The 16310-nt window shown below is 52.6% G+C and overlaps 2 protein-coding genes across 5 annotated transcripts in view; both read right to left on the bottom strand.

Annotated features, from left to right (window-relative positions):
* Positions 1 to 90: 90 nt before the first annotated feature.
* Positions 91 to 7277, bottom strand: GOLPH3L (golgi phosphoprotein 3 like; the record flags this gene model as incomplete). The annotated part of the gene is made up of 4 exons (XM_080369036.1): positions 91 to 1746; positions 2254 to 2368; positions 2555 to 2686; positions 7095 to 7277. The coding sequence occupies 4 exons, from the start codon at positions 7275 to 7277 to the stop codon at positions 1319 to 1321; spliced, it is 858 nt and encodes a 285-aa protein (XP_080225162.1). The 3' UTR covers positions 91 to 1318.
* The window catches only part of HORMAD1 (HORMA domain containing 1), a 24112-nt gene continuing 12748 nt past the window's right edge, over positions 4947 to 16310 (bottom strand). For 3 of the 4 annotated variants that reach the window (XM_080369049.1, XM_080369046.1, XM_080369047.1), the window contains 6 exons: positions 15322 to 15385; positions 11737 to 11813; positions 10925 to 11008; positions 7619 to 9162; positions 7095 to 7289; positions 4947 to 5174 (listed from right to left, as the gene is read on the bottom strand). In XM_080369049.1, coding sequence (XP_080225175.1) covers positions 9082 to 9162; positions 10925 to 11008; positions 11737 to 11813; positions 15322 to 15385 — 306 coding nt within the window. In that variant the 3' untranslated portion in view covers positions 4947 to 5174; positions 7095 to 7289; positions 7619 to 9081. The remainder of the gene's footprint in view (positions 5175 to 7094; positions 7290 to 7618; positions 9163 to 10924; positions 11009 to 11736; positions 11814 to 15321; positions 15386 to 16310) is intronic. The other variant, XM_080369048.1, reaches the window with a different exon arrangement.

Here is a 16310-nt window from a genome sequence, read left to right as displayed (position 1 = left end):
TGACATCATACCTGACCAATCAACACCTGCGGGTGGGCGGGGAGAGCGGCGGGGCAGCACCCCCCGGCTGGAGCGGCCACCGGCGAATGGGAATCGAGGCAGCACCGCGGGGGCGGGGCAAGGGCTCGGCGGCCCCGCCCCCCTCGAGCGCCCCACCGCGGGCGGGGCCACCCCGGAGCTGCCGGGCTGGAGCCGGGGCCCCGCACTGCACCGGCCCCGGGGGGTGGCGCCCCGACACCCGGCTTCGGGGACCCCCCGGCAGTGTCCCCTCGGCAGGCGTGGGACCGGGGTGGGGGGCGGATGGGCCCCGGGGCGGGCGGGAAAGGGCGCTGCCCGCAGACCCCCGGCTCGGGGCAGCAGCTGAGACCACCCCCAAGATCCATGGCACAAGGGCCACCAGCATCGGTGGGCGACAGGGACGCCTCCCGCCCCCCGTTATTCGGACACATCTAAATACGTCGGACACGCTCCGGCTGGAGAAATGCATTTACATGAACTACAGGAGGCTGGGGGCAGGGGAAGGCGGGGAGGGTTTTTTTTTTAAAAAAAAAAAAAATCACAGTTAAACTTTTCCTTTTGCTAGAAAGAGCAGGTGTGCAACAGGGGCTCAGCCTGGGGGGCTTCAGCCCAAGGGGGCACAGCCGGTGGGGGGGCTGCCCCAGGGGGTCAGCCCAGGACATGGCTCCCCAGCCTCTGCCGAGCTGCTCCTCGATGGCAACTGTGCCCAGGGCTTTGGGTGGCCCCGGGCCAGTGCCTGAGGTGGTCCGCACTGGTGGTCCCTGCTGCCGGACCCCCTGAACCAGCCTCCTGCCCCAGGCCAGCACCCTCTCCCCCTGCCCAGACCCCCTGCTCCCAGCTCCCAGCCCCAAGGCCCCAGCAGCCCCGCAGGGGATCCCGGGCTGCTCAAGGGCAAGACCCACGCGGGGAAGATGGAGCCACGGCCACGGCCACGCACCAGCAGCGCGGGTGGCTCCGCAGCCCCATTTCTGCCCGCTTGGCCCCCGCTTGGCCCCCGCAGGCCCACAGCCACCTCCCACCACCACACCAGCCCAAGGAGGACCCCACCGGCGGGCAGCACTGGAAGGGGGGTGAAGAGCTGCCACCGCCTCTCCCAGAGACACCAGCCTTGGGAGGAGCGTGACCTGCCCCCGCAGCTGGGTGCTCACCCTCTCACCCCTGCCCGGGGCAGGGGGAGCGAAACCCCCAGCCCCCCCAAGCTGAGCCCACCCACTGCTGCAGCAAGCCCATGCCAGATCACTCCCGGCCTCCCGCTGAGGGGTCAAGGCTCCCCCATGGGGCTGGGGGGGTTGGGGGCTTTTTAGGACTTATTGAAGGCTGCCAGGACGGCCCAGATCATCTCTGCACCCCTGGCTTTGGCAGCTTCCACCTCAGGGTCCATATCGAGGAGGTCCTTGGTCCTGTTCATGGCCACGTCATACTTGTCATCTGCCAGGCTGGAGAAAACGTTCTCCAGCACATCTGAGGAGTGGGCCAGCACCAAGAGAGCCAGAGTCCTGCGGTCCATGCGGTTGGGGTCATTCACCCACCGCTCCAGCATGCTCTCCTGGAGCTTCTTCACCAAGCGCTGCTTCTCGGTGGCGTTGCTGACGGGGTGGGTGGTCATGTCGAAGAGCAGGAAGTTCTGCTTCTCCGTGGTGAGGATGCCCTTCTCCACCAGCGCCTTGGCGATGCGCTCGCGCACGTTCCTCAGCTGGTACTGCAGCTTGAAGGGGTTCCAGGTCTCCCCTGCAGGAGAGGAGACCCTGTTCGACACCAGGGCGGCAACAGCTTTGCCCCCCAGCACCAGCACCCAGGCTGCTTCCAGCCAGGTGCTTGCACAGACACCAGTCCCTGCTGCAGGAAACCTCAGTCCTTCCCTGAGCCTGACTCTGACCCGCTTCCCCCATCAGTTCAGACTGGCAAAGCTCCCAGCAGCTGCAGGGCACAGGAGCCCTGGGCAGATCCCTTTGGAAAGCCCCTTCTTACCCTGGACTTTGGACCCCAGGCTTGGGTGAAGATTCAGAATGAAAAAAAGAGGCAACAGGGAGCAAGGTACAAGTCTTGCACCCCGAGCTCCCAACAAAAAAGGCCCAGAAAAACGTTCTCTGCCTCCACATTCAGCTTTCCCTTGTCCAGCTGTCAGTATTCTGCCAGGCTCCAGGGAAGGAAGGGGATGGCCAAGCCATGGAGAGGGGACAGGTAGCAGGGATGGGCCCCGAGGGAGCTGGGGAGGTGGCACCCAACTGTCCCTACCAGTGAGCAGCTCTATCCAGGTCTGCACCGTTTCTGCAGACTCCGTGGCCTTGATGTGTCGGAGGGTCTCATCCAGCAGGACGTCACCAGTCGGTGTGTCTGACTTCAAGAGCACCTGGAAGGACGAAGTGGAAACATGGCGTAAGGTGGACGCAGACCTGCCGCTCCTTGCCCGAAGCAACAGCACCAGCCCCGGTGTGCAGCGCTGCTCTGGCAAAGTCTGCAGCCAGCAGGCTCAGCTGGGGCAGAAGGAACCGCGAAGCCTGTCAGGCCCCCAGCCCAGCTCCTGCAGCACCTTCACCTTCCTCTCCAGCAGCCTCTTCTTCCTGATGGAGAGCGGCTCCAGGCAGATGCGGCCGCGCAGAGCCAGCTCGATGAGGATGCCGCCCCGCAGGCCTGAAGAGATGCAGTCATTCCAGAAGGATGTGTAGCCCTGGGAGAGAGAGGATGGACAGAAAGGGGTGGAGAAAGATGGGAAGGGGAGCTCTGCCGAGCCCCCGACGTGTCCTGGCCTGCCTGGCCAACTCACCTGGCTCCCACTAACAGCTCTGTCTCCCAGGACAGAAGGGCTTTCCCCACCAGATGAGAAGTGCCCGGCAGCCCCAACTAACCCCCTCCCTGCCCAAAACCTCCGTGTAAACATTGAGCAATTCTGGCTGTGCCTTGCCCGCTGCACCCACCACCAGCCGGCACATCCCGGCGCTGCCCAGGCAGCTGCGCCCAGCCCTGGATCATAAAAAAGTCTGAGCAAGAACGAGCAGAGCGGGGCCCTTTCCCCTGGCAAGCCCCTGGCCAAAGGGCACCGCTGCTGTGGGGCTGTGACCAGCAACCAGCACCGGGAGCTCGGCTCTGCCCTGCCTCAGCACCTGCTTTGGCCGTGCCCGGGGGCAATGGGAGGAGAAATCTGTTCTCCTTGAAGGAAGCCCCCATCAGCTCCACGCCATGCCCTGAGAGTAATTAACTGCATGAAGAAATCGCTCGTCTGGTGCCCAGCTACCCACAGCACCATCCCATGTGCCCACCACAGGGCACAAGAGCTGCCCCAGCCCCTCGCCCACCCCCCACCCTCATCGCACACCCCTCACCCAAATCCGCCCACAGACTTCTGCAAGGGAAGAGATTTCCAGTCAGGGATGAAGGACGGGACAATACATCCCACCGCTCCCCCCAGAGCGGGCACCTTGGGGCTGGGGTGCTGCAGTCCAGGTCCCACCATGGGGGCAGCGCTGGGGCCACCACTGACTTGGCACGTTCCACACCTGGCCCCAAGCCCTGCTCAGTGAGCCTGCCATGGGACGGGGTGCTCACCCGAGAAGCACAAGCTCCAAAATCGTTAACGGCATTCGGCAAAGCCACAAGCAGGTGCAAAGCTCCAGAAAATATGGCCCAGGAGGAACCTGCAACTGCACTGGGGTTTTCGCTCCAGGGAAAAGATGGAGGGAGAACAGGATAAAGGGGGTCAGACGCATAAAAGGCAGCAGCAAAAAGGGAGGGAATGGCCAGTTCCCACTTCCACTGTGCATGGGACAGGAGTCCAGGGCTAAAACTGTAGCCAGAGAGACTGAGGCTGGCACCAGGAAGAAGTAACTGTCCGGAGCAGTGTGAGAAACTATGGACTAGGTTATTGTTTATTAAGATTTATGTTAAGCCTAATGTAAAGATTAGGCAACAAAAGATAAGATAACCGCCAGATGTCCAGGAACTTACAGAAACAAGACAGACAACCCCACATAAGGATATATGAGTGAAGGGTCAATACCTCCACTACTTCATGAACACAGAAGTAAAGATGTATAAAAAGGGACTGTTTGAACTGCTCAGTACGGCAGTTGGTGGAGCGCAGACTCCCCTGCCGTCCAGCGCTGTTTTTGCTCATATTCTACTTGCTATAATTAATAAAATTTTAATTGGATTATGATCCGTTGTGGTCTCAATTTATAACAATTTCTGGTGCCGTGACTCGGATAAGGAACAGTGGGCTTAACAGCAGGAAGCCCAGGAACGCTTTGCCCATGGAGGGAGGGGCAGGGAAGGGCAGTCTCTGTGCCTTGCGGTTTAAGAACATTCAACTGATGCTTCTCAGAGGAGAGCTGATCCTGGTTTGAAGCCTGGGCCAGCCTAGGCGACCTCTCTGTTCCATTCTTCCACTCATCTTTTATCCCCCGATGAGAACAAAGCCCGGTTGTTCCGGCCCGATGACTGCTGCATTGTGGCACTGGGTGGCAGTCCTTGGATTTCAGGGCAAGTGGAGGGCAGGCAGGGCGGCGGGACAGGCTCCTCCAGGCAGGCAGCGGGGCTGGGAATGGGGCAGGCGCTGGCGTTTGGGTCGGGCCCGCGGGAAGGGTGAGCCAGAGTAGGATGCAAAGTCACAACGTGCTTATTTGCAGGGGGACACCGACACACCAGAAACGCTACGGCCCATTTGTAACGCCCTTGATCGTAACTCCCTTTTCACTGCTCTTTCTCCCTGGAGGGGGAGGGGAGGAGAGAAGAGACAGGTCTAAAAGCTACCAGGAAACTGCAGACAAAGCAGCCTAACAAGCCCCCTTCCTAGGGAAAACACGCCGAGGACACACAGCCCTCCTACATGCAAATTTTTACAGTCCGTATGGGTAAACTCTTGTCCCCAGCGTGTCTGTTTACACAGTGCATCTGGACACCGGGTTGCTCAGCTTGCATAGCACACAGAACCATGAAAGAAATTAAAATCTTTATTTGCTTTCTTCATTTCCTTGTGAGGGAAGACAAAGCAACCTTTCATCTCTGCCCTGCTGATTTCTGTCCAGGGCAGACACGCCGTTTTTTGTACGCGCCCTTTAGGAACAAGTTCTCCAGAAAAGTGTGGAGGTGACCGAAAGTTTCAATTCACGGGGCTGGCAGACACGTTACAGGCACATTACCCCTAGAAAATTTTGAGAGGTCTGGAATCAAACAAGTCAAAAGTTCTTGGGTTACTTTCAGCTTCTGGAATCTGACCGGTTACCAATGCCAAGCTGGTGCACTGCCAGCTTACCCTACAGACTGGTACTTAAAATAATGAAATAACACTGTGAGCTCACTGGATTTGGCTAAAATTGTACTGTTTTTCTCCCATCATCAAACCATGAGTGAACAACAAAGCTGGGAAAACCCAGTGCCTAGGAGCCCAGCTCACATCCTGGCTACTGCTGCCTCTGGTCTTCCTTTCGATGGAGGAATGTGGAAGGACAGGATGGGAGAGTGGGGGGGTAAAGCGTGATAAGCTTTTTAGGTCTCTATTGTGCTCTCCTAACTTCCTGGTGGCTGAAGGACATTCCCAGCAACACATTAACCCAGCCAAGAATGCTGCATGTCGCCCAGAAAGAAAGCAGACCGTGCCACGGCTCCTAGGCTGCTCTCAAATATTTGCTGTGAAATTACGTGTGCGATGTTCTCGTTGTAGCCCTGCTTTCCTGGTACTTCCTACTCGGCTCAGCGAGCCCTGGGTCTGACGTGGGCTCGCTAAACAGGACAGCTACAAGTCTCTGTCACCCACACAGCCAGCAGCTCCCTCCTGCTGGACCTGCGAGCCAGGTCCACGTCAGAAGCCTTGGCCCGAGCAGGTCTACGTGGGAGCAAGGCACCCGCTCAGGTTAACCCAGCAGTAGCAGGGCCCAAGGCAAAAAACATTCCAGCACCTCACAGGGGCTTAATTTCAACCCAGAGAAACAGATGATGGGACGGTGGCCCATCTGCTGCGGCTCCGACAACCACAGCGTCTCCTTTCTTCTGGGTGGGAGACAAGCTTACAGGAAGAGCGCTCCTGGAGCTAAAAAACCTGCGTTTAAGGCTCTCCTCTGCCATTATCATGGCAAGAAGCACCTTGGGCAACTGGTTAGCTTCCCCCAGTCTCCATTTCCCCATCTGCTTGACAGGAATAGAAGCAACAGATTCCCCCAAAGAGATCAAGATGACACAGGCGCTAAAGACAAGGCGTGCCGACACAGCAGGTAGGAGCCAAGCAGCTCAGAGGACTCAGCGCAAGGTGTCTTCTCCTTTCCCCACAGCTCATTCCAGGCAGAGCTGAGAAACGAGTTCCTACCGACTGATAAGCACAAAATAATTCCATCTGCCCAGGGTCGCCCTCCCACAGAAAGCAACCCCCTGAACATCCCTGGCTGCGAAGCTCATCCGCTGCTGCCAAGGGAAGCCATTCAACCGGCACTCAGGGGCGAGACGGGCACTCAGCCAAGAGATTCCCACTCAGCCCCGGTCCCTCAGCCCCGGAGCTGGGCACCACCGTTCCGCCCAGCTGAGGAAATCGCCAGCCCCACAACAGAGACGTGGCTCCCGCCGCCTTTGCCACTGCTGCGTTCAGACCCATCCCGCACCTGCCTTTGCCCCCCATCTGGCCCAGCGCTCGCGCTGCGCCTCTTCTCTCAAAACCCGCCCCTGCTGTTCTTCACATCGATTTTTAACAAAGCGGGAGCCGCGTTCAGAGCGGCCCTGTGTTTCAGCTGAGGGTTCTGGCTAGGAGGGTGCACTGGGGCGAGGGACAGGGACATGTGCCGCCTGGTGCACAAAGCCAGGCTCCTTTTACCGCGCATCTCTGACGCCAGCAAAGCACGAGCCCACCTGCGCCCTGCAAGCAGCAGCCGCACAACACCGCAGGGCACCGCTCGCACAAGCAACCTCCGCAGCTCAGTCTGAGCTACAGGTGAAGGCGGTTTGCACTAAGTGGGGGGGCGGCTTCGTTGAAAAGGATTCTGAGGAACTCACACGGTCCCTTCTGGTGCTCACCGAGAACCTCGCCTCCGAGTACACGAAGGCAGCACTGCCACCGCTGCACACGCAGCCGCCAGGGATGCCTGCGCCTGCCTTACCTCCTTGTCCTTCAGCCCCAGGAGCAGCACCTCCTCCATGAGCGTCAGGCGGATGTCTTTGGAGTCGTCAGGGTCACCATCAGGCAGGTCTCTGTCTGCGGCCGCATCTTCCTCGCTGTCTGGTTTCTTTTCCGAGTTCCTTCCCACCTCAGGGCGCCGTCCCCGGTGCGTCAGCGTCGTCATCTCCCGCTCCGGCTGGGCACAGAGAGCCGAGGTCTGCCCCGCTCCGAAGCGCGACCGGCGATGGCAGTGCGAACCCCAGCCCCTGCCCCTGCCCCCCCGGCTCAGGGGGCACGGCCGAGGCCAAGGGACACTCCCCCCTCCCGCCCGGGGATCTGCAGCTCGCCCCTCCCGGGACGGCGGCACACGAGCCCCCGACAGCAGCGCCCGGCCGGCCCCCGCGACGCGCTCGGGGTGATGCTGCAGGTCCGGGAGAGGGGGGAGACCTGAGGCACCGCAGGGCCCCCCCACCCCGGGGACCCCTTTGGCGCGGCCGGCTCCCGCGCGGCCCCCCCCGCACTCACCTGCTCACGGGGGGGGGGGAACGAGCTGCACGTCGGGGGTCGCTGCCGACCCCGAACCCCCTGCCCCACGCGGCAGCAGCGCGATCCCGCAACTTTTTCCCTGCGAAACGTGCGGAGGCAGCGCGGGAGGCGGCCGGGACGCGGACACGGCGGGGGGGGCGGACACGGGGGCCCCCTCCCCGCAGGGGGTGCCAGGCCCGAGACTCGCAGCCCCGCCGCCGCCCCGACCCCGCCGCGCCCGGCAGCTCCTCCCGCAGCCGCAGGGCCGGGCCCGCGGAGCAGCTTCCTGCGGCGGCCGGGGCGGCTCCCCGCGCTCCGGTACCGGCAAATGGGAGCCCGCGCGGCCGGCAGCGCCAATGGGCGCGGGCAGCGGCCGGGCTGCGGGGTGGGGGTGGGGCTTCCCCCCCCCCTCCTGGGGCGGAGGGGGGGGGCGGGGCTGCCCCGCTCCCGGGGCGCCCCGGGGCAGAGCCGCCGGATCGCCCCCTCCCCCTTTTCCCCCAGCCCGCGGCAGGAGCGGCCCCGAGCCCCGGCCCGGTTCTGCCGTGACGCCCCCGGGCAGCCCCCCACAACCAGCCTAAGGCCGCTTTGACTGAGGAACCACAAAGACATTCTTAATTAAAAAGGTGAAATAACATCATGAAACGTTCAGCAGTTCCCACCCGCGGACGGCAGCGGCTCTTCCCCACACGGAAACAGCCTCGCTCCATGTACAGCGCAGGAAAAAATTTAGTTTTTTAAAAAAATGGCACCATGGCCAACCTCAGCAAGGAACCACTTGAGCACACACAGGGGTCTCCAGAGAACCACCCACCCTCACCACAGACGCCTGCCACAGATTAATACTGTGTTTTATTCCAGCATTTTGGCATGAAATGGATAACTGAAGGCGTGCACACTGCTTGTTCACTCGAGTCCAGTGCCTTCAGTCTGGAAGAAACGCAAAGATCCAACCCCCCCCAACTGTCCCAATAGTAACTCCACAAAACGTAGCATCGCCCTCACGGACCACGGTGCCCTGCTGCGTGAAGCTCTGAACTCACCCCCGGCGCAAGGGGCTTCGTGCCCCCAGGACAGGCCCTGGGCAAGGACGCCCTTGGCTAAGCCCCGAGTCACTGGGGAAGCCTTGTGCTGCGGGTAAGGAACAGGCGCGGAAGCACCGTCAGGATGTAAGCACAGTGCAAGCAGGGAGTGAAGCCGCCAAGTCACCGGCCCCAGACAGCTCCTCGGTTACGTCGGTACTCGGGTTCCTTCTGTCCTTCCCAATGGGGTACGGCCACCTACAGAAAATAAGTTCTGATTTCTAGAGCTGGGCTTCTTGACGGATTTTCTCTCCCTACAACTCTCCGTTTTGACCACAAATAGAACAGAACAGATCCCTAAACGACATTTAACTATGAACGTTCACAGTAAACAACAAACTGGAAGTGGTGTGAACTCTGAACAAACGGCAGGGAGACTGGCATCTAAAACTGCTCCTTCGGCTCACTGATCTTCCTCCTCTTCGGCAGCATATCTTGGCTCGATGAGAGTTCAAACTGATGAACCTGCCAAGGGAAAATAAACCTTGTGTTACAGGCTGCCGCACGGCACGGCCCACGGCCTGCTGCACTCCCACCTGGAGGTGCTAAGCCTGGGTAACGTCTGGGCACCGTTTTGGGGTAGAACAGAGCATCCTGCCGTGCCGGAGCAGGCTGGGATATTGACGCTGTAACGGCAGGACCTGCCGCGGGTCACGGCTTCCAGGGAAGGGCAGGGAGGCTGTTCCTTGCCACAGAGGTGACGCTCCTGCAGTCGGGTTCAGCGAGCAGGTGGGAGCCAGCGCAGCTGGTTGGTACGGAGCGCTCTGCACCGCAGCGGAGCACTCCGTATCAATGGGAGAGGGTGCTCAGCACCCTGCGGGCTTGCCTGACCGAGTCTAATCCAATTACTCCTGACTTGCACATGTGTCAAAAGATGACCGTTTCGCCTTCAGATCTGCTGTTCTTTTGATTATTTAAAGCAACTGCACTTTGTTTAAATTCTAGTATTAACTTCGCTAACAAAACCTTTTTAAAACAGAAAGATACGGTGATAGCGAGCATACAGAACGTTTTGTTGGGTTTTTTTCTCTCCATGACAGTGAACAACAAAAAATACTGCATAGGACCCTGGGGTTGCAAGTAAAAGAATTCTATTCTGTGGTAAGCAGTACTTTACAAAAAGACTGAATCTGCTAGTTCTATATTCTGAATTTAACATCTTCTCTTCATGAATTTGTTGCAAGCACTGATAGCCCTTTTCACATGAAGCTTTCATACATATTTTTAAGACACAATTTTCTCTTCATGACTTCTTTAGAACATTGCCAAGGAATTAATTTTGCATGCTCCCAAGCTCGATTTCTACCAGCCCTTACAGAAATAAGGCAAGTCTTGGCTTAAGGCAAAAACTACCGGCAACAATTGAGCTGCACATTATAAATCTTCACACAACTACTGCACTAAAAATTAACGAAGAGCCTCCACGAGCAGGGACAGGAACAGTACAATTTCCCATGGCCCTGACACACAACTTCCCCTCCTGACTGTAAATCAAGAGCACGTTCTTGTTTACTAGTATGGTATTATTCACCCCACAGCTGCTTCTGAGAAGAACCTACCAGTAACCTCAAACATTCACAGGTAGGGGAGATGTCAAGGTCTTGTGAAGGCCCCCAGCGAGCCTCACAAAGCTGAGGCTACCACACTCGTTTGGTGACGGCAGCAGCAGACAGAGGGGACACCCAGTGCCATCCCCAAAGGCCAGATTCCACCCTGGACAACTTCTGCTCTACCTGTGCAAGGCTGGAGGAATTTGGCTCCCCGCAAGTAGCACCTACTACAAGACTTAGCTGCTGCAATGTGATTAATCAAAGAAATAACAGATTTTTCTTGGTATGAATGAGTCATAAAAGCTGAAGTTAGGATTTTGGCATATGGTACGCTGGGCTGGGGATCTCTGCAGGCACACGCTCCTATCAACAATGGATTAAGCCAGCCGGGAATTTAGCTAAATGCATTCCCAAGAAAATACAAATCAATCCTAATGAATCTTTCTCAACCTGTGTTAACTACATCAACAGTCAGTTTTTAACTCTTTGGAACATAAATTTTTTTGACACTAAGAATCCAAATGTATTGAATTTAATGGGAATTTTAGAAGTGATAAGAATTTGATTCTGTCAATATGAAATATCTTAAAGCTTAGAGCTTTATTCACTGTTTGGAACAGAAGAAGGCTTAAAATAAAACAGAAATAGAAAGAAGTAGAGAAAAAAATGCTACTAACAGTGCTGGTTTGAAAGACCTTTCCACTTCTTGTCCTGCTCTCTGACATATTAAGTTCAGATGTCTTACTTGCCAAATGATCGACCTGAAATCAGAAAATAGATGTTGCTTTGTGACAGTAGTAAAAAATATATATATTAGAGGCTACAGCAGGGTTCAGTGCTCTGGCTTTGCCCACCACAGCGCTTGAGCTGAAATTTAAATACAGGAGTATACCCATTGAAGTCAACAGCCCTATTTACAGCTGTTGTGTGTCAGAGTCCTGACAGATCAGAGCATCAGTTATTTTTATTCAGTAAGTCACTCGCAGTTACCTAGGGCTGTTCTGCTTCAAGAAACCTTAAGGACCCATGTTTGAAGTAGTCCTCCACATTTAAATGATACCATTTTGCTGTCTGCAGGGAATATAGCTTGAGTTTTAAGTCTGAGTCATAAAACTGCATTTGAAGTTTTAATTAACCTTTAAAGAAGTGTTTGTTAGAATTAGCAGGAAAATTTTTATTAGGCAGAGTGTTTAGTTATCGCAGTTCATAAACACAGAAATTATGTTCCCATTTCTCTTAATGGTCAGACCGTCTGCTTGGTTTGAAAACTGTACCACAGAGGAGCAGCCTTTTGTTACTGCTTCTGACTGCTTTGGGATATTAACCATCTTTGTAAAACACCAGAAAGTAAAATGTAAAGGCATTCCGTTGCTGAAAATACTGACTGTAGTAAACCTTTAGTAGATTACCTATTAACCACTAAAAGTAGAAAAGAAGCTTCATGAAAGCTCTAGTAAAAGTTTAAGATGACAGGGTGTCTTTTTCATACCTGAGGATTAGAAACACACAGATCCTGGCTCCCTCCAGCCTTTGTAACGTCATCTTCTTCACAAGTTAAATCTGGTTCTGTAAAAGAGTTAAATAATAAAGGACACTGTTGACCACACACCAGCAGCCTCTTAACACTCATTTTTGCTACAAGAAACACGCGCTTTATAAATGCAGGGAGCAGGTGCTTCAGAGGGGCTCCAATTCTCTATCTGTAAGCAAGTAGTTAACTCTATCAGGTTATTGCACTCCCACATCTTTAATTCAGCAATTCCCTATCACAACATCCTCTTACAGGCACACAAGAGATGGTTATGCTTCGTACAGACTTATACACAGGATCTTTGGAAGAGTGGCCTGAATCTCCAGACTCATTTATGCTCTGTGCTGCTGAAGGCTCGCCTGCCTTGGGATGTGCTTTCAAGCAGAGCGCCTCGCACACCCGTTCTGCGCTGCAGAATGGGCACCCTGGCACAGCTGCTGCGTGTTCTGAACCCACTGCCAGCGGATGGCTCCCATTTTGTAACCCAGCCACAGGCAGCCCAGCCAATTTGGCTGCTGTTCCCCTCCTCGCTGCCTGCAGCTGCATGAACAGGCCACTGAGAACGAGCAGTCAGTTCTGGAGATCTGTTTTTCTTCTTTCTAATCCATGCTGTTTTTTTTCTAGGATACAGAGAGTAGTGTGAACTGGTTAAAGATCACTGCATGCCAGCTGTGGAAGAATTTCAGCATGGCAAATACATTTTCCTGCATCTTGTAGTTCCTGCAAATAAAACATTATACCAACTCCTTAAGACAAGCCATTTGCTGCATTTTTGCATGGTTTTGCAAGTTCTATGAATTTCTGAAAGCACCAGATAGAGCTTTTATGTGGTCATTCCAGTTCTGCAGCCTACCAGCATTGTCAAAATGCTGATCTACACATGCTGTTTCCTACATATTTCCATGATTATTTTTGAACAGCACTGAAGTGTTATTTTCCTGAATTGAAGTGAATTTTCCTGCTAATTCTTGCAAAGTTGCACATTACATTTCTGAAAAAAAGTAACATTAATGCCACCATATAAATACACAGTGCAACCTGTTCAGTGTTGGTCTTGAACGACAGGACACTCCAATCCATTTAAAAAAATAAAATCTAGGCTCATCTTGCTTTGTCTAACTGCCTCCACAAGCACTCAGACACCATGGTAGCGCCAACAAGCTGCTAGTCTCCTTTGGGTTAGGAGGCCCAAAAGCCTCAGCAGTGACACAGCTGCCACTTTTACAGTTACATAGAAAGAAACATGTCTGGAAGTTTTTATGGAAAATTGGTGTTTCTGATCCAGAAACTAGAGAACCAGAGTTATATTTCAAAGCAGATGCAACTTTAGGGAAATGCGTTAAGAAGAGTGAACAGAGCAAGCAGCAGCACTAATGGGCGTTTCTTCTAGGAGTGCCATATATTATCGCCGCAGAAGCCTCTATCTCTGCTACAGAAAAAAAAAACCCAAACATTTTACATAGGCTTCTCATCCAAGTAAAGATTTGTGTGTCCCATCCACTCCCCCTTTTGGTCACAAAGCGTGGGGTTTTTACTTCACAGTCCTGAAAACTGTGTGCCTTTAGCTATCCTATTTTACATCAGTGTATCAGAGCATTTCTGCACATACTTGTCCTCATCATGTCTACTTTATCTTCTCCCAGAAAGGCTGTTTATTTCCTCTTTTGATCTTTCTTTACTACATTTGAAATGCTTTATGCACAGCAAGTGGGTACTAGTATTGCCTGGATGCTTCATATATATTCTCTCCAAGATGAGCAGATCAACAACCAGCAATTAATTCTTCAGTTTGTTCGGTAACAAAGTCCAATCTTGGGGCCCCTGGGGTATCTTGGGGAATGTGAAGATAAATCATCTTCTACTTTTCCTCCTAGTTTCTCAAAAATCTTAAAGGGAAGCTTCTGCTCACAGAGATCCTGGAGGACAGAGTTTGATGTCTCATGTTTTGAAGTGGAGACAGTCTGGGTCAACATCTTTTTTTTTTAGATGCACAGATTTTTAAAAAACAAACAAAACAAAACAAACAGTGGAGTGCTCCCAGGGCATGTTTCTGGGAGCAGCTGCAGTCAGGCTGGTGTAGCCAGGAGTTATTTTATTGGCACTTCGTCATTCAGAGCTTACAGTGGAGAACACTTGTACAATTGTAAGCGAACTGCAGAAACTACCTATTGATAAAGGCTAAGAAAAAAATCTCACAAGACAGGTGCTCCTGTTTTCCATCAGAAAGGATGTGCAGGTACCTCCTAATGTCTGCACAGTGGGAAGAGCATAACTGCTTATTTGATAACGAAGGAGAAGGCAGCTTTGCCTTGCAGTGTTGAGTCCCCAGAGTGCTTCCAAAGTGTAAGATTTCATTTATACTCTCTGCAGATCTCTCAGTTTAATTGCTTATTGAAGTTGTTACATGAAGCTTTTTTAAAATAAAACAGAAGTAAATGTTTTTGGTACCTTCTTGAAAAGTGGTGCCTTGTATAGGCTTCCACTTGCAATCTGCTTTTTGCTGTTACACTGTTTGCACAGTTTCACATTGATGGATTTTACAGCATCAGGATTCTACTTCAGGCAACTCAGTTTGCTGAGATTCACACTAATAAAAATGCTTTGCTAGAGCTTGTACCTATTAAAACTAAAGGTAAAAAAGTTCACTTCCGATCATCAAAATGATCCATGTATGCAATGAGAAAACTGCATGCACGGCCGGAGTAAACTGCAAAAGCAAGCAGCTAGAAAATGCACTAAAATAGCCAGCAGCACAGCCATAATCATACAATCATTCCTAAAACAAAACATTTTGAGATGAAGTTACAGACTGTTATCAGGAATAGCAAGCCACAGTAATGAACGACCTCCTCTGCATGAAGACCATGCATCATACGGACAGGTATTTTTACATGGATATTGTTCAGTCTACCACAACGCAAAACCTCTTCTGTGCACACAAGCCCCAACGGTCTTTATTCCTCCACAACCACAGACTGAAGCATGTGTGGACTGCAGAATCAGACCCTGGTCCTATGACGGTCAGAGCTTAACGAAAAGTGGTGGCTGAAAGTAGTATTTCTGCTAAACTTAGTGGCTGAAGCTGTGAGGATGCAGTCCGAACAGCTGTGATTTAAGCAAAAATAGACCTGGACCTTTTTTTGCACAGAGAAATCTGGTTCCCAAGTCTGCAATAATGAAGTCAAGAGCACAATACCTCTGCAAGCTTTTTATGCATGTAAAATATGAATACAAACATAACAACAACAGAAAAATAAAAAAAACCCCTCACTTCTAAATATATAACCCATTGAATTTAGCTTATCTGACAAAATGGAACAGAAGATCAGAATTTTAGATCAGAAACATAAAAATGTGCATTTGCTAACCAAGTGTCTCACAGATAAAGGCACAACACAAAATAAAGACATAGGAATGTCTGGAAAGAAAAGAGTGTCGATTTTAATATAGTGGTCTAAGTCAGAAAGTTGAGGTTTTGTTTTAGTAACATCAGGAAAAAGAGGCACAAACTGAAGAGACTTGAAAAATAGACATAAATGTTACCTTGAGCATCTGAAATATTTACATTATTCCTATCTTCCAATTTATTATCCAAGACAGGATCTTCCTAGAGTAAGAAAAAAAAGTCTATCACTTACTGCAGACAAACAAGGAAGAGGGTTTGTACTCAGGTGCTTAGGGCCAGAGCTTATTAGATGGATTCTCAGAGGAACAAACTGTTTTGCAATAATTGACATACAGACTAGCTCAGCATTACTTGATTATTAAGGCAAGCACACATTTAATTCATCTACCATGAAAAACATCTGTAAAAAATACTAAAATTTTAACAACAGATATGGAAAGAATACTACCAGTGCATCAGTTACCACCTTCTTATTGCCTGTGAAAGGGCAGTTCATAGGCATATGCAGATTTAGAGGGCCAAGCAGTTTATTTCCATCTCATCACCTACAGGCCTCCCTAGCAATGCTAACTGAGGGCGAGGGGCCCAAAGCCCTGAAGCTCCGCCTCCTTCTCACCTATGGACAGTATAGGTCACCACACATATTTGCACATTCTAATGACTAAGCACATTTGCTGCCTGCCTCAGCTGACCCCAGAAACATATGTCTCCAATTGCTGAAGCCTGTACAAGTGCAGTCCCAAGAGCCGTCTCAGACACGCTACCATCAGCGGCAGGACGCTGCCTTCAGCAAGCTTTGCCCTGTGCTTTTTCCTAGGCAGATTTCCCTAGCGAAAAATCCCAACACAGAACTGAGTTTGCCTCTTTAGCTGTGGCACCACTAGCTGTATGTATACTGACCACTATACAAGAGGATCCCTGAGCAAATTTATTGCCAATCAATACTGTCCGGCTGCAGCAGCTCACTTGGGACTGGTACGGTACGGCTCCAGGGAGGTTTCACCTGTGTCCTGTGTGTGGAGCTGAACAAATGGCACCTGTACCCACAGCACCAAGGCACCCCACTGCTTCTCACCCTACTACTCCTCTCTAGCCTCACAGAGACACAACTACCAACAATGCTGCT

Source organism: Falco punctatus (genome assembly GCF_963210335.1).
Source record: "Falco punctatus genome assembly, chromosome: 18".
In the NCBI taxonomy this organism is placed as follows: domain Eukaryota; kingdom Metazoa; phylum Chordata; class Aves; order Falconiformes; family Falconidae; genus Falco; species Falco punctatus.
The sequence above is the reverse complement of the archived record's forward strand: the minus strand, read 5'-3'. Positions and strand labels throughout refer to the sequence as shown.